Below are 18,658 nucleotides of genomic sequence, written 5' to 3'. Positions count from 1 at the left end.
TAGCTGCTTAAGGCCAATCCAGTTTCCCATACCGCCTGAAACCTGGAACCCTTCACTTCTCCAACCGAGTGGTAAGGCTGCGTCCTCTGTGCAGCCAGGAGCAGGGATTTTAAAGACAAGACACAAATAACTTTGTTACAGCCTGGTAATGGGGATGTGGAAACCAGTACTAGCTTCAAGGGTGGGAAAGGAGGGAGTGGTCAACCCTACCTGGTCCTTTCCTTGGGAATAAATTAGCTTTTCTCAGCCGCTTCTGGCACCACAGAAAGTTGAAGGCTCATCAAACGACAGAACTTGCTTTGAGCTGAGCTCAATTCATTTCCCCAGGACACCTGATCCCCGATCCCAACGCTCAGAACAGCCCTGAGAACCAGAATCATTCCCTCAAGGGACTCCTGCAGGAGAAAGAGAGGCTCCCAAGGTGGCAAGGGTTGAAAATTCATCCTCAACGTCGGCTGTTTATACCGGGCTTGTGAACCCATGTGTGCAGTGTGCACATGGGTGGCCAGCTCACCCTCACCTTCCCCACCACATTGCATCTCCTGGCATCGCTCTGCCAGCCGAGGAGGAGCGCTGGCTCCCGTTGAATGAAGGGGAACTGCAGACAGGAAGGCCCAGTCCTTTACCACACACACACTCCACACTTCTTGCCACTCACCAGAGGCCAATCCCACTGGAGGAACGGGAGCATGCCCGAGTCCTGATGCCCCACCTGCCCCAGTGCCACCTGCCCCTGCCTGCCTGGCCCCAATGCCCCCTTCCTCCCTCTGTGCTCCAGCATCTGCCCCCTCGCCAGGTTCACCCCCTCAGCTTCCCCTCCAGGGAGGCCGCTTCTGCAGCTGTACAGTGTGCACAGCCCAGCAGCCACAGAAATAACCTTCCTGCTGCACTAGGCCTTAACTGTCTGCACATGTTCAACACTGCTGCATAGGACGCCAGAGCCACCAAAGGAAAACACAGCCAGATTTAATACAGTAATAATAAAAAGAAAACTCTCTCCCTTCAGAAGCTCTGGTTTTGACACATAGCCGGCCAGGTGCACGTCTTTAGGGCCCGTTCATCACCTTCTGGCGAGCAGGGCTTATAATAAACTCCAACACATTCTTCCATCATGAACAGGAACGCCGTGAGCGCCAGAGAGCCTGGGGGCAGGGAGGGGGTAGGGAGTGACAACCTCCACTGTTTACAGTCAGCCTGGGAGTTATTAGATGGCATTGGAGCCAATGAATTGATTCTGTCACATTCATGCATGTGACATTGTCCCACTTCTGCTATCCCAACCCAACATGGTTCTTCTGGTCCACAGACATTAAAGAGAGTTTCAGCAATCACTCACGGTTTCCTTTTGTCGTGCTAAGAGTCATTGTGAAAAGTGTGCAGCATTCTCTTCCTTCCTTCACCAGATAGCACTGTGTCAGGAATTCTCAGCTATAATTCACACTTTAAGAAACTTAAGCAATAGGGAAATGAATCATATTGCGGAACAAGAACTTCAGAAGTAGGGCGTTCCAGCCAGGGCTGGTTCATTCAAGAAATCCATGAAGAATCTGGGTTTCCATCTTTCTGCTCTGCCCGCCTCACTACTGGCTACTTCCTCAAGCTAACAAGATGGCTGCAGCCGTTCCAGGCATCACCTTCTCTCACACATGTGTTCAGAAGCAGAAGGAAGTTTCTCCCCCTGTGTGTGTGCACAGACATACATGCGTGTGTGTGTGTGTGTGTGTGTGTGTAAGTGCAAAACACCCAGTTCTTGCCACATTTCACTGGTAAGAATTGTCACATGCCTAGGTCTAAACCAATCCCTGGCAACGGTGATGAAATTATGTGACAGATTGAGGTTCACCAAGATCACACTGTGAATTGGGGAGGGGCCCTGTCCCTAGACATGCAGACTCTAAAAGGGTGATCATGAAAACAAAATCAGGTCTTGAGAAGAATAACAGGGTGGGAATAGATTTGAGTAGGCCACTAACAGCATTGTCTCTGAACCCCACATGTCTGTTTTTGTTTGATTTGTTTCCCCTTAAAAAGCCAGAATATTATGTTACTGATGAGTGGGGAGTTGGGGGGAGGGGTGGTCGTCGTTGTTTGTTGGTTTGTTAGTTAAGAAAAACGCCATCTCATCTCCTCTTCCCTAGCTTCTTTATCATCTGTCCTATTTTGTAGCTGGAACATTCCCACCTTTGTTTACCTCGTCAAGTGTGTCTGTCCTTCCATTATTTTTCCAGCTCGGTTGCCAGCAGAATGCAGAACAGTCTGGATAAATGAAACAGAGCTGACAGGTCTCTTAATGAAAGCTTGTTTGCACACACTGCATTTCTTGTGATTGCTCCGTACCTGAGAGCCTTCAGGTGAGTATTTTTACGTATGAGTGTTTGTCGTTCTTTTAATTAAGGCCTGTGGAAATGGATTGGTTTTTGTAAAGCAGGCATTTCTCATCCCTCACTCCTTTCCTTTCCAAGCGTCCTCTGCCCACCTTCTTCTCCCCCTCCCCCTTTCTTCTTCCCCTGCACAGCTAGTCCCCAAACGTCTCTAGCAGAGAGGCTCCTGAGAGCATCCAGCTTAATCTGAGCTGGAACCTCCTCCCAGCTGGCCATCGTAAGTAAGCTAAATTCGTTTTCCCATCATGGTTTCCCTTCTGTGCCCTTCCTGCCACACACACACCACCAGCATGATGTGAAGTGCTAAAGTGGGGATCTGGTATCAGTCGTTCACATGTTGGAGTGCATTTTCGGATGTGTTTTTCCTACTGGAGCATTTGCACCCCAATTCACCACGCGCCATAAAAGATTCAATCTCCTCTGTAAGGAATTTCAAAGACCAGCTACTTGTTCCTTGGAGCCATCTCCCCTCCTTAAAATGACAGCATGGCTTTGCCCCTTTTGACTTTCTGCTCCTCCAAACAAATGGGACGTTCTCCTGGCTTGATCATTTTCCTGGAACCCCGTGTATGGCGTGGTCCCCCACTTCTCTTTGAAAGTGTTCTCTATTTGAGTACCTTCTCCCTCTGCCCTCCACTTTCATTCTGGAAGCCTGCATTTAGAACAATCTTCCTCCTTAATGATATTGAGGATAACTTAGGATATCAAAAAGCTAAAGGATTCCCCTTAACTCCCTACTTTAATATATTCCGTTTTTTCCAGATATCTTTCTGAACAGAGAAAAATTTGAAGATCAGAGAGATGCAGGAGAGAGCTCAGGAGTCAATCTAATTAAAAATGAGAAGCAGAAAAACTAAGGAGGACCCGTCTCTCGATATTATGATTGCTCACAAAAATAAAACAAGTTGATACAGCATGAAGGCAATTTAAAATGATAGATATTGATATGCTGCCTTACATTTCATTCCACCTTTTTACTAAATGAGAATTTTTTTTCTTTTTAAGATACATGGGGAATGTTTGCATAATACTGACAAATTTGACTTTCTGGAATCTATGTGAGCCTAGGAATATATTTTGGGAACTTAGCTGAGGCCAGTGATAGCCTATTAAATTTAAAACAATTGGCTGAAAAAAAAAAAGAAAAAAAAGAGCAAGCCAGCTGCTATTTTTTAGTTAAAGAAAGAAGTAACTTCTATTCCTTTGTAGACCTTGTTTTACTGGCGTCTACGATCATCATACGTCATAACTATATCATTTTAGCTACCTGACATAAAAATGTGGTATTTTTCCTGATGGAGACGATTAATTATCTTTATTATTTGGGTCATTCTCTCTCTCCACCATCACTGAAGGCCAAGCATAGGTTGAGCATTCCTTCTAGCATATTGTAGCAACTTAACAGTTACAATCTGTTACCTAAAATTATTAGATCATGTGCTAGTCATGAAAATTATGGAGAATGTAAAGATTTTATGCATTTAGTCAAAAGCACCAGATCTAAAATCAGTTGGTTTATTTCCTGCAGTCTTTCAAGTTGACCAAAGCATTCACTGATTTGCTCTATTTTCTTACGTTTTTAGTGTTTCTGTATATATATGCACTGAAAAGCCCCACTCGGAAAAAAATTCACTGCAATTCTGAGAAAAAGCTTATCCTAAACATCTAAAGATAGCATTTCTAATTATTGTCTACATTGTGTTTAAACTGTGCAAACTTGAGCATTATTCTCACTTTACCAGCTGCGTCTAGGTAGAGTCATTACATCAAATGCTTCTAATTTTACAAAAAGAAATCAAAACAAGTGTGTGTTTAAGTCTCAGTGACAAATGCAAACCCTGTGAGTCAAATAGGCAAACTGATTAGCAAGCTGGCTGGGAACTCAAAACAGCAAGTGTAAAGAGATTAACAAAATAGATTTGTAAGAGGAAAGGGGTAAAAATAGCCTCCAGGGGCCAAGTGGGGTCCAAAGGGCACATTTGGGGGCACACATCAGGTTCCGTGCCAAGAACCAGATGCCTGCCTTTATGGTCCACAGTCTTTTCTTCATCTGAAGTCCCCTCCCCGCAAGAATTGGGATCACTGAGTTTCTCTCAGCCAGCCTCTTAATGGATGCAGAAATCCTTCTTACAAACCTAAGAGGTAACAACCATTTCTTTACTTGAATCCTTCTAGTTGCATGACACTCACTACCTTATAAGGTAGTCCAATCCATTCGTAGGTATTTTTCTGACCTTAGCCATTGTTATTAATTAGGCACTTATTAGATCCTTAGGTCTTTTTGCTATGCTATACATCTCTGATGAATAGCACTTGATTTAATCCTCACAATAATCCGATTGGATAGTCTTATTTTACAGATGAGAGAACCCAGGCCTAGAGAGGTGAAGTAAATTGCTCAGGTCACACAGCTTGTAAGTTTGGCAGACCTGGGATTCCGAACAGGCCTTCCACTGAGCCTGAGCTGTCAACCACTATGCTATCTGCATTCCTTTGCCCTCACGGTGAATTGTAATTTGTCCTTCTATTATTTCCTCTCTCTTTCTTGGCTCTGGAACCCCACAGAATGGTTTATCAATTCCATTCCCATTAATGGACAGAACACAAAGGAGTATGTCTGCTAGGGTATCTCTTTCATTTGAGGAAGGCTGAGGGTAGTGAAGAAAGAAACTAAGAATAGGTGCTATTCTGAATGTGCCCCCCCCCCGAATTTATATATTGAAATCCCAACCCCCAAAGATGTTGGCAGTAGATAGGGAGGCCTTTGTGAGGTCCCAAAGTCATGAGGGGGAGCCCTCATGAATGAGATAAGTGGCTTATAAAAGATGCTCCAGAGAGATCCCTCGCCCCTTCCATCATGTGAGGACACAGCAAAATCATCAGCTAGGAACCCCAAAGAGGGCTCTCACCCAACCACACTGATACCAGGACCTTGGACTTCCAGCCTCCAGAACTGTGAAATAAATTTCTGTCGTTTCTAAGCTGCCCAGTCTGTGGTGTTTTGTGATAACAGCCCAAATGGACTAAGACAGAAGATAAGTGATGAAAAGTACCGGCCTCCTTCTGAAAAATAAGTCCATACCTCCCTTGGTGATCTTGAATTAACCTGTAAACTGGGCAGCAGAGTCGAAGATGGCACATTTGGTATTTTATTCCTTTCCATTGTGTGTCCCTATGTAATTGCTGCCTTGTTTCACAACTTTTAATTGTGGTGATAGGCAAACATATCTATTTGAGATCAAGATATTTAAAGACTCAGTTTGATAATTCTTTTTTGTGCTGACCTGTACCGTTCAAGTCAATGTTTCAAACTAGTGGGAACCTGCTGGTGGAGCAAAGTCACCAGGCAATAGCCGTTTTCTCTGGTTATTGCTCGGGTTCAAGTGAAGATTTTTCAACAACAAGTTAGTCCCTGTAAGAGGTAAAAGTAACCACTGGGGATGAGTTTCTGACTAAAGTTCAGTTTGACTCACTGCCTTAAGAGTCTGGGAGAAATGGAAGCTGCCCCCAAGTGACCAGGGCAGAAAAGTGGCAGCTAACAAGTGGGTCTGCCCCAGGAGGTTAAAAAGTTATGATGAATACTTTTATTCAGCAAGTGAAGATGGAGACACAAAACTGACATAGTCTGTGTACAGATTATAATTTTCAAAAAGAGGCTGAAACTCCAACAAGCCTTCACTCAAAATTAGCCTGCCTTTGGACCCCTCTGCTTCCAACTGCCTTCGTGTCAAGAAGGAAAGCATTGTCCTGGTTGTGGAGAAGGCTGATAACTTCAGATGCCAACACCAAACTCCCTGTAACTTGCCCAGTGACACTTTCACTGGCCCTGTTTCCACGATTTGGGAAAATGGACCTGAGGTTGCACTGAGAGGCAGACGTGAGAAGCCACAGGACCCAGATAAGGTGGCCCTCACCTCAGGCCAGGCCGGTGGCTCCAGTACCAGAATCACCAGGAGCTTATTGGAAACAGATTTCCCTCTCTCCTGTTGGGTTCCACAGCTCTGGGATGTAGCCCAGGAAGCTGATTTTTTTCTCTCTCTCACTTCTCAGGACAACCAGTGACTAAACGTTGTTGACAGCAGAATGGGGGAGAAGGCTAAGGAGAAGTTGTAGCAGGATTTGGGAAATATCTTTGCTATTTCCAAATAGTAACTGAGCCCGGGAGAGAAGCCTAAACAAACAAACAAAGTAACCGAGGCCCTGATGCAGTACTGAGTTGCTGAGTTTTTAATGTGCAACACGAAGATTGCCCAACAACCCCCAAAGGGAACTGCTCTCCACAGGGTGTCCAGGGCCAGAAACAGCTGAAGACTCTGGGCATGGGGGCCTAACGGCAGGGCACATATTAGTCATAGGTGGGTTGGGGGGTCGGGGGAAGACCCTAGGCAACTTCAGGAGCACCTAGGAGGATCCTAAGGGGTGGGGTGGGTCCTTAGGGCATAGAGATATCTCAGGACTCATGAGGGTAGGGGTGTCAGGGTAGCAAGGGACCTCAAGCGTCTAGACCCTCAGGGTAGGTGGGCTCTATGGTAGATGTGTAGGGGAGGTGCTTCTGCGGGTTCTCAGAGCTCGGAGTGGGGGCTCCAAGGGTTGAGGGCTGCTCTCTAGATGGAGGGTGGTGTCTCAGCATGCACGGCTGGAGACTTCAGGGTGGAGGGAATTTGGGGGGAGACCTCAGCGATGGCAGAAGTGAGAGAGACCCTCAGGGTAGAAGGTGTCTCTGGGAGCAGAGGGAGAAAATCAAGGTGGGGTCGGGGTCTTGGGGCGCTTGGAGGGGTGTCGGGGCGTGGAAGGGGTCTGGGGAGCATCAGGGCTCTACCGCCGCCCGCAGGGTGGAGTGCACTCAGGCGGCCTTGCACTCGCTCTCCCGCCGCCGCTTCTTGCGCTCCGTGTGCTCCAGCGCTTGGCGCGCCCAGGGCGCGGGTCCGCTCCAGCCCACCGCGCAGCAGGCCAGCCGACGGCCCGCGTTGCCGTTCTCCAGGCTGGCCGGGTTGCCGCCGCGGCCCAGGTCGTCCTCGCCCGCATGCACCACCACGGCGCGGCCCACGATCGAGTACGGGCCGCTGAGCGAGGCGGCGAGGCCGGTGCGGTACTTCCAGAGGCCGCCGTCCCGCACGGCGAAGTTGCCGAAGTCGCCCGGGTGCTGCGGGTGCTGCACCGACAGCGGGTTGTAGTGCGGCCCGGTGGACTCGCAGCCCTGGCTCATGTCCCCGAACTGGTGCACGTGGATGGCGTGGCTGGAGCCATTGGGCTCAGCCGGGAAGCCCTCCAGCTCAAAGAAGGCGTCGAGCCGGGCGCCGGGTCCCAGCTGCCGGAAGAGCACGAGGCCGGTCACCTGGGGTTCGGAGGCGTCCAGAGTGGCGGATGGCCGCACCTGGCAGGCGGCGTAGAGTGTGGCGTCCGGGCCGCCCCCGCCCGCCGCCGGCCGCCCGGTCACCTCCTGCCAGATCTCCGTCACTTTGGCGTGAATGTCTCGGATGTGCTCCTCCGTATTGAAACTGGCGTCGGATGAAACATCTGAGCCGCCAGAGGCGCGGGCCACCAAGAGCAAGCAGGCACACAGCAGCGGCAGCATGGTTGGAGTCGGACACCTGCGGGCACCCCCGGGGGCGGGGCGGAGCTAGGCTTAGTCTTCAGACACAGGGAATCTCAGCGACCCCAGGTCGCTGATCTAACCCATCCCTGCCAGAGGGGCGTCCGCGCCCAGCGTGCATTCACTTGTTCTCTCCGCCCATGTTTCTCTAGGGTTTGCTGTGTTCCAGGAACTGTGTTAAGTGCTGTGCTTGTAAAGATGGATGACAGAAAAATCTCAAGACACTCGCAGGGATCTTTCTGATCCACACATCTAATCATGGTCCTCTCAAATCCTGTCTTCATGCTTGGAAAGTCTCAGGGCAATTGGTGTGTGTGAGGGGCGGGGAGATGTCTCAGGGCACATGAGGGGAAATCTCATGGCCCTTACAGATCGCCTCCCGCTGCTCATTTCCCGGCCTCATCCCCTGCCACTCTCTTTAAGCATCCTCCCTTACAGCCATGCCTAAGACTTGCTGCCCCCGCCTTCTTCAGCTTTGCACACCCTGTGCCCTGTCTCTGAAGTACCCTATCCCCTCTTCTGTGCCATGCTCAGTAGACTTTAAGATAGAAACTCTCTTTTATTCATTAGTATCCCCGGCACCTGGGCCTACACCTGGCAGTAGGAGACACTGAATATGTGATTGTTGAATGAGGAGTTCACTGAGGGACAGACATGTCATCAAATAATTCCAGTTCCATCCTGTGATTGCAGATGGAGCCTTGTACTAGGGAAGGACAGAGTAAGTAGTGCCCATCTCCCTGGGGAACTCCAGGAAGGCTTCCCAGAGGAGGTGACTTTTGAGCTGAGTCTCACAAGACAAGTAAGAGTTTTTAAGACAAGTAAGAGTTTTTTAGCCAAGCCAGGTTGGAAGCTCATTTCAGGCAGGAGGCACAACGTGACATGTTCACTGGCTGTGAAAGGACACAGTTTGTTTTGGGGGTAGAGGAGAAATTCAGTATGGCTAGAACATGGCCTGTGTCACCCCAGAGGAGTCGAAGATCAAGAGGGAACTTTGAGCCAGGGACCAAGGGGCTTTGCTGTGCTAAGTGTGGATATTAGCTATGCGGCTTGCACTGGTGGAAGTTTTTAAGCAGAAAAGTGGATGATGAGATAGCTTTTATTTGGTTCCTTAAGTCTGGCAGGAGAGAGGATGTGAGCTGGACTTTGTGGATGGAGAGTACAGAAGAGATGGAAATAGCCTAGGGAGACACAGAGAAGGAAAAATCGAGACAGTCAGAGGGAGAGGAATTAGGAGGCTGTTGCAGTAACCCAAACCAGCAATGATGAAGGCTTTTTCCAAGGTGAAGGCAGGAGACGTAGAGGAGGGCATGGGTTGGGCAGACATTGTGGCCTGGCAGGAGGGAAGGAGGGGGAGCAGCTGAGGATGATTGAGTTACCAGCAGGGGTGACTGGGTGCATGGATGGTGGCCTCAGGCCCTGAGAAGAAGGGAGAGGGAGGAGATGCTGGGGAGTGTCCAGCTGGGATGTTGAGCAGATGGTTGGAAATGGGACTGTGGCACTTGGAAGAGGTGCTGTAGCTGGGAAGGGTTCTCCGTGTTGGCTGCACATCAATCAGGTTCTGGTTCTTAAAAATCAGAGGCCCAGGCCCTGCCTTAAAGGATTCTGATTCAGTGGGCAGGAACTTTTAAAAGAAAAAAAAGAAAAAACAACAACAAATGGCTCCATCAAAGATTCTGTAACCCAGCTAGGGATTTTAGAATCAGACAGATTCAAATCCCAAGCCCATACAATTACTGGGACATCGTGAGAGCAGGAATGACTTTCTTTCACCTACTTGTAAAATAAGGCCAGTAATATCACCAAGCATCATGGCGTGGATCAAATAAGATATTACATGCCGGGCTATTTTCACATTTTTTTAAGTCTGCCCACAGGGATCAGTGCTGCCTTCAAAGAACTGGTTTGATGGTCACCTGCACTTTCCAAGGCCTTCTCCAACCCCAAAGCAGGTGCCATCCTAAAAGTCAATGCCAGGGTTGAGTATTGGTTCTTTCCATCACCCTTACAGAAAGGCGATCTAGTAGGATGATTAAAAGAATGGATTCTGAAGCTCGCTGCCTAGATCTAAAGCCCGACTGCCACTTACTTTCTCAGGGTTAGCTGTGATTGTTATTTTTATTGCAGAGTAGCGGAGAAAACGCTGGACTGCGACCTCTAGTCACGCGCCACCTCCTCTGTGCCTCAGTTTTCTTATCTGCAAATAGGAATAACAACACTTCCCTTAGAGGCTTGTTCTGAGGCTTAGAAGAAACAATTAGGATTACTAATATTTATTGAACACACATGCCAGGTACTGTTAAAAGCACTTGGCATGTGTTAATTCATATGAGCCTCACGAAAACCCTGCGGGGTGGTATCATTGTTACCCCCATCCTGAAGTGTGGGGAAACTAAGGCACAGAGAGGCGAGTGTCTTGCCCAGAGTTACACATTCAATAACAGCAGAGAGCAAGAGTGGAAACCAAGCCCCAGGCTTACAAACCCACACTGAACAGCTCTCATTTAAGGCACCTAGAGTCTTGTACCTAGAAGTCTGGTACCTAGAAAGTTCTCAGTAAATGACAGCTCTTTTCTTAGCAATCGGACACAAATTACTGATAGAGATTTCAGGCCCATTAGCTAAGAGATGTTGAAGCTACGGGAGGAGGAGCAGCCTAGGAAAGCCTCCAAAGAGTGGCAGGTAGGAGGAGAAGCCCAGAAAGTGACATCAAGGGAACCACTTGTGACATGGCCTGGTGTGGCTGACTACGCGGAAGCCCCAGGAACTGGCGACGGGAATGGGGACCATCCCGGCCAGTCCTGGGCCTCAAGCTTCCCATCATCAGGGACCACCCCCTTCTTTCTGAGGCAGTCCTGCTCTTCAGGAGGCCTCTGCCCACTGGAAATTTCTTCCTTGAAAACACAGAGCAAAAACAGACTGTTCATTTTCAGGAACGCTTGGGTAATAATTAACATGTTATGGAGATATTTTTCTTTTAACAACAAGAAAATTCTTCCTGAACCCCAGGTATACTCTGACTCCTTGTTTCTTAAGCCTTTGGCTTTTGTCCCTTGAGGCCAGCCTGCATAAGCCTCATCGTCCTTGGACCGTCTCCCCCTTAGTTTGAGCTGTGGGTCACCAAGTGGTTTTTTTCAGGGCCTGCTGTGTGCCTGGTCTGGAGGGGAAGAAAGATGATCAGAGAAAGGGGACAAAGGAGGTCACCAAGTGTGTGCCTCCTTCCTGGGCCTGGATCTGGGAAGGTGGCAGCTCTCCTGACGTCTGGTGTGTTCTAATTCCTTGGCTCGCTCCTAGAAGGAGCCTGTCTGTGAGCCTGAGCTGCCAGGCCCTCCCCTCTGTGCCTCCCGTAAGCAGGTGGCTTTCTTCAGTAGCTCCTGCCTCCCGAACCATGCAACATCCAGAAAGGACAGCCTTCCTCCCTCAGATTTCTCTTCCTAACACTAAAGTCGTCTCAGGCTGGCCTTTGCAGACCCAGAGAACAGTTATTTCTCCCCATGGCCTTCCTCACCCCTTTCCCACCTCTCTTGGAGCAGCCAGGCTCCATCATTCAGTGTGTTTCTCTCTCAAGATGAGCAAATACTTTTCCAAGAATGGGCCCAATGCCCCACCCTGGTTTCAAATTTATAACAAGCACATGCTGAGAAATCGAAATGAACCTCAACTTGGCACCCACCTTTCCAGCTCTTCCAAGAGAGCTTTGCCGCCTGAGAAATGGGGAGCAGGACCCAGCCACTCGGTTGCAGGAATGCAGGCTGACTCCTGAGGCTTGGCTGTTTGTGGCTGTGTGACAAAGCCAGCCCAGGGGAGTGGTCACCCTGAGGAAAGAAGGTGATTGGGCCAGTTCGGGAGGGAAAGCAGGCCAGGCTGGCCCTTGTTGAATTGCTTCACACACTTTTCCTCTGTCTCCTCCTCCCTCAGCCCCGGGTTCCCTGGCCAAGTATTCCTTGTCATGACTTCACCAGTTTGTGCAGACGTAGCCAGTGACCTTCAGCATGCAGCAGCAGGGGAATAAAAACTAGACAGAAAATAGCCTGTTTGGAGAGGTAAACAATGGGTTCTTTCTTGAGAGGCCCTTTGCTCTCCCCCGATTTCCTCAACTCTTGACTTATTTTTGCTGGATGCTTCTATGATGCAAATGGGCACCTGACAGATATGCTTGATGTTTTCCCAGAACCGTGCTGCCACACCTGTGAGACGTCAGCGGCGGGTGGGGTAGCAGTTGCACAGCCAGGCTGCAGACTCCCAGCTGTGTCCTCTCCTCATGGCGAGCTCCTGACCAGCCCCCTGTGCGTCTCTTTCCCCATCTGAAAAACGAGGATATAATGCTAACTGGTCCCTGGCCAACGGAGGCCGTCATAAATCGTTGTCATCACTGTTGTTGTCACTTACTAAAGTTAAGGAGGAGTCTTTTTAAAAAGTATGTGGTCTGGGGGAATCTTGAGCCAATTCCTTCCCCAGTGGCATTTCTTCTTTTGCTGCCATGATCTTTGCTCATTCACAGCAGCTTCTGCCAGAAATAAAAGCTTTTCTTTCCCAGAAAAGCCCACATGGGAAAAGGCAGCCGGTCTGCCTGCCTGTGTGTCCTCCAGCCTTCCTTCCACAAACATTTAGTGGGTGCTAGTCCACGCCACGTACTGCGCCGTGTGCCGGGTACCCAAAGCTGCACGAGTCCTCGTCTTCTGGGGGTTCATACTCTGGGGAAGGAACAGCAGTGTCAACAGATCCATCCAGTATAGAGTGGGGAGTGCAGCTGGGGAGGGATGGATGGGGCCCCTAGAGACACATACACTAGTCCTGGCCGCAGACAAGCTTGTTCAAAATCCAGATTTCTGAGCCCCACCCCAGGCTGAGTGAGTCAGTTGCCAGCAGGAGCTTCCTGGAATTCTCTTTTCAAAAAGCTGGTCATTCTAGTGAGCAGCCAGGTTTGGGAACCAGTGCTTGGCAGGAAGAACTCAAACTAAAGATCTTTGTCGGGGGCAGCCATTCTGGAAGATAAGATGGAGACTTCTGGGAACTCAGCAACTTCTGGGAACTCAGAGACTCCTGGGAAATTCAGAGACTCCAGCCGCTCGGCCCCACCATCCATCCATCTGGCTCACTGAAACACTGAAGCCTCATCTGCTCAATCCTTGCCCCTCTGCATTCTGCTGATGGGCGTAGTTTTCCTCAACTTTTCAGAGATCCAGATGCTTGCCTCTCACCCGGCCCCACCCCACAACATTCTGGTTTCTCTCTGTGAATCTTTCATCCAGTCAAAAAACAAAAAAATCTATATTTTCATTCAGTTCCTGAAATAATAATTTTATGTAAGTTCTTGACTATTGTATCAAGTGGTCCTTTCTTCATTTAACCTACTTTTGTTTCTTTTAAGGTCTGTGGGGACAGAGTCCCAGAGAGCAGTTTCCTGGCTCTCGGCCTCACGTGGAAAGGTGCTGGCTCAGGTAGTAGATGGTCATCAGCTGTGACTAGTTGGCCATGAGCTGTTACTGGTTAGCCATTAGCCACTGATATACCTGCCGTGGCTAAGCTAGCAAGCGCAGATTGCAGTTAGCATGGTGGGTTACAGTTAGCACGGCAGATTGCAGCTAGCAAGTTGGTTGGTTGGCAGAGAAGTGGACGGCAGACTGCGGATTATGTGGCTCCTGCTTCCTGTGTCTCCAACCCAGCCGCCAGCGAGACTATAGTGGTATGACTCCCCTATCTATGGCTCTGTGGGTGTTCCTTTTTGGCCTCACTATATCCTGCGTTCTTGTGCGGGGAGCAGGACCAGAGACCCTGCATGACACCCTGCATGACACATGGCGCAGTGAGCAGGGTACGATGACGGCCAAAGCTCTCCAAAGGGCGGTGGAGCAGTTTGTGTGTCTGAACCCTCCATCTCAGGAAGACCAGGAGGAGCAGCTGCCAGAGAGCTGGACCCCCGTTGAGGGGGTGGGAAGATGTCCATGGTTCTCCGACCAGCATACGCCGGAGAAAGTGAAGGTAATTGCGGCCCTGTGGGCTGGGAGGTGCTTACTAAGGCAGTCCTGATGCAGGACTTGTAGTCCCAGGAGGAAATGCTTGCTGAGTCCTCAGTGGGAGATGTGGGTGAAGTCAGGGTCATCCCTCACCCCCAGGTTGGGGAGGACTTGGAGCCCTCTCCCTGCAGAGAGAGCAAATGATGGGACAGCGCACAGCCCTGGTGAATGACTATGGACTATGGGGAATTGCCTTCCATCCCTGATTTGATGGACCGCTTGACTGTTTGCTTGGGAAGGTACCACCATGTAGTGGAACTGGCAGATGTTTGCTTCCTATGTCTTGACCAGCCACCAGCGAGGCTGGTGCAGGAAGACCCCTTGTTGGGGTGCAGGAGGATGTTTGCTTTTGTGTCTCGACTGGCTACCATTGAGAATATGTAAGCACCTTGGCTGTGAGCCATTATTGTTCCAGCATGGTACCCTGAGGATCCCGGCCGTGCCCAGGAAGTCTGGCTGTGCCCAGAAGGACTGGTGGTGCCCTGAGAAACCCTGGCTGTGCCCAGAGAGTCTGGCTGTGTCCAGGATATTGCATTCACCTCCAGGCTCCTCGCACAGGGCCCCTCGCCAAAGACACTTGTCACATAGAGTGTGAGGCGAGACCCTATAGGGGTAGAGTGTGGGGACAGAGCCAGGAGTGCAGTTTCCAGGCTCTTGGCCTCACATGGAAAGGTGCTGGCTCGGGTAATAAATGGCCATCAACTATGATCAGATGGCCATCAGCTGTAACCAGTGAGCCATTGGCCACTAATATAATTGCCGTGGCTACACAAGCAGCAGATGGTGGCTGAGCTAGCAAGCGAGATTGCAGTTAGCGGGTTACAGTTAGCATGGCAGATTGCAGCTAGCAAGTTGGGTTGGTTGGCAGAGAAGCAGTCGGCAGATTGTGCATCATGTGGCTCCTGCTTCCTGTGTCTCTAACCCAGCCGCCAGCGAGACTATAGTGGTATGACTCCCCTATCTATGGCTCTGTGGGTGTTCCTTTTTGGCCTCACTATATCCTGCATTCTTGTGCGGGGAGCAGGATCAGAGACCCTGCATGACACCCTGCATGACACATGGCGCAGTGAGCAGGGTACGGTGACAGCCAAAGCTCTCCAAAGGGCGGTGGAGCAGTTTGTGTGTATGAACCCTCCATCTCAGGAAGACCAGGAGGAGCAGCTGCCAGAGAGCTGGACCCCCATTGAGGGGGTGGGAAGATGTCGATGGTTCTCCGACCAGCATACGCTGGAGAAAGTGAAGGTAATTGTAGCCCTGTGGGCTGGGAGGTGCTTGCTAAGGCAGTCCTGATGCAGGACTTGTAGTCCCAGGAGGAAATGCTTGCTGAGTCCTCAGTGGGAGATGTGGGTGAGGTCAGGGTCATCCCTCACCCCCAGGTTGGGGAGGACTTGGAGCCCTCTCCCTGCAGAGAGAGCAAATGATGGGACAGCGCACAGCCCTGGTGAATGACTATGGACTATGGGGAATTGCCTTCCATCCCTGATTTGATGGACCGCTTGACTGTTTGCTTGGGAAGGTACCACCATGTAGTGGAACTGGCAGATGTTTGCTTCCTATGTCTTGACCAGCCACCAGCGAGGCTGGTGCAGGAAGACCCCTTGTTGGGGTGCAGGCGCATGTTTGCTTTTGTGTCTCGACTGGCTACCATTGAGAATATGTAAGCACCTTGGCTGTGAGCCATTATTGTTCCAGCATGGTACCCTGAGGACCCCAGCCGTGCCCAGGAAGTCTGGCTGTGCCCAGAAGGACTGGTGGTGCCCTGAGAAACCCTGGCTGTGCCCAGAGAGTCTGGCTGTGTCCAGGATATTGCATTCACCTCCAGGCTCCTCGCACAGGGCCCCTCGCCAAAGACACTTGTCACGTAGAGTGTGAGGCGAGACCCTATAGGGGTAGAGTGTGGGGACAGAGCCAGGAGTGCAGTTTCCAGGCTCTTGGCCTCACATGGAAAGGTGCTGGCTCGGGTAATAAATGGCCATCAACTATGATCAGATGGCCATCAGCTGTAACCAGTGAGCCATTGGCCACTAATATAATTGCCGTGGCTACACAAGCAGCAGATGGTGGCTGAGCTAGCAAGCGCAGATTGCTGCTAGCAAGTGGGGTTGGTTGGTTGGCAGAGAAGCGGACGGCAGGTTGCAGATCACGTGGCTCCTGCTTCCTGTGTCTCCAACCCAGCCGCCAGTGAGACTATAGTGGTATGACTCCCTTATCTATGGCTCCGTTGGTGTTCCATTTTGGCCTCATCATATCCTGCATTCTTGTGCAGGGAGCAGGACCAGAGACCCCTCATGACACCCTGCATGACAAAGTCTATATTCACTGTCATTTTTATAGACTTCTAGAGGAAATTCGCCTTTTTTCTCACCCCTAGCAACATCCATGCCCGCTTCCTTTGTAGTAGCACCCCTGTGTCCTTCTTGGAAACCACTGCACTTTCAGCCCATGCAGGGAGGATTGACTCCACCCCTTGCTCCAGAGGTGGGCTTGTGACCAATCACAATGTTGCATTGGATCCAGGATAGTCCACTCAGAGCCAGTGAAATGCAATGACACTTTTGCTGGGACTGTTGGAAGAGAGGTATCCTCTCTTTCCCCCTGGACTTGAACTGAACAAAGAAGACTAGAGTTCTTACAGCTACGTTTTCCCACTAAGGGAGAACCTGTCTGAGGATAGGGTCAATGTGGAGGGAAGCAGAATAAAAGTAGGGTGAAATCTGGACCCGATGGGTAATGTTTGAGCCCTGGATCTAGCCGTACCTGAAGCTCTAACTCTTCATTAGGAGAGTCAGTACATTCTCATTTTGTTTACGATGTTTGGGTTGGGTTTTCTGAACTGGCAACCTAACACTTCACAAAACACTTTCTCGTCTAGTATTTTATTTCGTGCTTGCAATGCTTTTGTGGTATGGCTCTTAAGGTGCTCACTCTGTAGAAAAGGAGATGAGGTTCACAAAGAATAAGTAATGGGCCCAAAGATGCAGAGCTAGAAAACAGCAAAATCAAGATTTAAACTCAAGGCTCTCCGGTTCCTAATCCCGGCCCTATAATCATGACATTTCACTACCTCGCAGCCTAAAGAGGAGATCAAAGAAAAGAAACAACAGGTAAGTCTACACACCGTAGTTATCTCTGTAACCTCAGTGACCGCCTTGCACTAAACCACTGACCTCCCATTCTTTTCATATCTGTTAAAGTACAATACAACAGAAAATCAACCGAGTATTGTAAAGCAGCTGTATTAGGAGAGACAGTCAAAAGTACTCCTATCTATGTAGAAGAGGTCTCTACTAGAGGATTTTGTACTTCTTTTATACAGTTGTAAACATCTTCCTTTACATTGTGTTTAGAAAACCGATAGAATTCACGTCTACCAAGAACTAAAGTGGTTTCCATGAGGCAGAAAATTTTTGAAAGCAACACTTAGGGTTTCAGGTTGCCTCCTGGAAAGGCTAGGTTCTGTGTGATGACAGTTTACCCAACTAGAGTACTTCAGACATGCCCGAGAAAACCTCAAGTGTGTCTTGCTGGGCCAGGGTTCTTCCAGAAACCCCCTGGGGTATGGAAGCAGAGCCAGGGAACGGCGTGATTCAATCTTGGATCCTGTGTTTTTGTCCAAACACATCTGGATAACATGGGGGAAAAGAGATTCTTTTTGGCAAGATGGGCAGGGAGAAAAGAAGCATCATGCTTATTAATAATAATAAAGTAATAACATCTAACATTTAGTAAATGCCTCTTGTGTGCCAAGTACTTGTTAGGCAATGTACATACACCTTTTCATTTGCATTAATAGTACATTGCCTCATTGAAAAAGAGATTGCTTTCTGTGTCCATGTCACATTCTGGCAATTTTCCTTTCCCCTATGTACATGTCATCCTCCCATTCAAATGTCACAATGTGTTTGAATCAGAAGGGACTAAAAACCAGTCAGAACCAGGAACTTCTTAACTGGTTACACATGGCTATGTAAGGAGAATGACCAATGGTAGGACATGAAAGCAATGTCTTTTCTGGCTGGAAGGGAGTGTGTGTAAAGTGTCTATCTATTCTCTCAGGAAAACACTAAAATGAAATCCCTTCAAGCTAAGTTTTTCATGGACCTTGACCCTACCTCCAGTGCCACTTCCTGTACTTGTCAGAGAAAGCTTGAGTCATTTCTGCTCTACCATATAAAAACAAGATAGCAGTATGAGTCACCTAAAAGCATATCCAGTGTAGTACTGATTTCCTCAAAATAATTGCATGGTACATTCCACTTGAAAAAAGAGAAGCATTTTCAGCTTACTTTCTAGTCATATTTATTTTAAAATATCTGTTAAGCCCATAACCACATCTACCCCTCTTCTTGCTGCGTTTCACTATAGAAGCTAGGGAGCCAGACTTGCTTTCCCAGGATCACTTTCAGCTAGTGGTGATCACGTGATCTAGTTATAACCAATGAGACATAACTTGATGTGGATTTCTTTTACTTTCATTATGAAAGGGACAGAAATGGTTGGTGCCACCTGTTTCCCCTTCCTTTTGCCCTTAAACAGGCCCTGAAAGGCTAGCAATATGGCAAGCACCTGGAGACTATGAGTTGACAAGAATGAGAACAAAAAAACCAACATGGACAGGATGGAGGAGGGGAAAGATGAAAAGATCCTGGGTCCTCAAAAACTTCATT

General features: G+C 49.1%; 1 protein-coding gene across 2 annotated transcripts; it reads right to left on the bottom strand.

Moving 5' to 3' along the window:
• Positions 1–6,585: 6,585 nt before the first annotated feature.
• Positions 6,586–11,801, bottom strand: SOD3 (superoxide dismutase 3). 2 transcript variants are annotated; one of them, XM_019743917.2, is made up of 3 exons: positions 11,648–11,782; positions 10,064–10,171; positions 6,586–7,972 (listed from the first exon to the last, which is right to left on the bottom strand). In XM_019743917.2, exon 3 carries the CDS (start codon positions 7,954–7,956, stop codon positions 7,225–7,227), a length of 732 nt encoding a protein of 243 aa, XP_019599476.2. In that variant the 5' UTR covers positions 7,957–7,972; positions 10,064–10,171; positions 11,648–11,782; the 3' UTR covers positions 6,586–7,224. The 2 variants fall into 2 exon arrangements, with proteins under 2 accessions (XP_019599476.2, XP_019599477.2); XM_019743918.2 differs by lacking the exon at positions 10,064–10,171 and having other exon boundaries at positions 11,648–11,801.
• Between the last annotated feature and the right edge of the window lie 6,857 nt (positions 11,802–18,658).

This window comes from Rhinolophus sinicus, linkage group LG02 (assembly GCF_036562045.2).
Source record: "Rhinolophus sinicus isolate RSC01 linkage group LG02, ASM3656204v1, whole genome shotgun sequence".
Taxonomy (NCBI): Eukaryota; Metazoa; Chordata; class Mammalia; order Chiroptera; family Rhinolophidae; genus Rhinolophus; species Rhinolophus sinicus.
This window is presented reverse-complemented; position numbering and strand designations above follow the sequence as displayed.

Bases quoted from the DNA above. Each gene is read 5' to 3' on its own strand.
- SOD3 (XM_019743918.2), bottom strand. From the start codon at position 7,956: ATGCTGCCGCTGCTGTGTGCCTGCTTGCTCTTGGTGGCCCGCGCCTCT.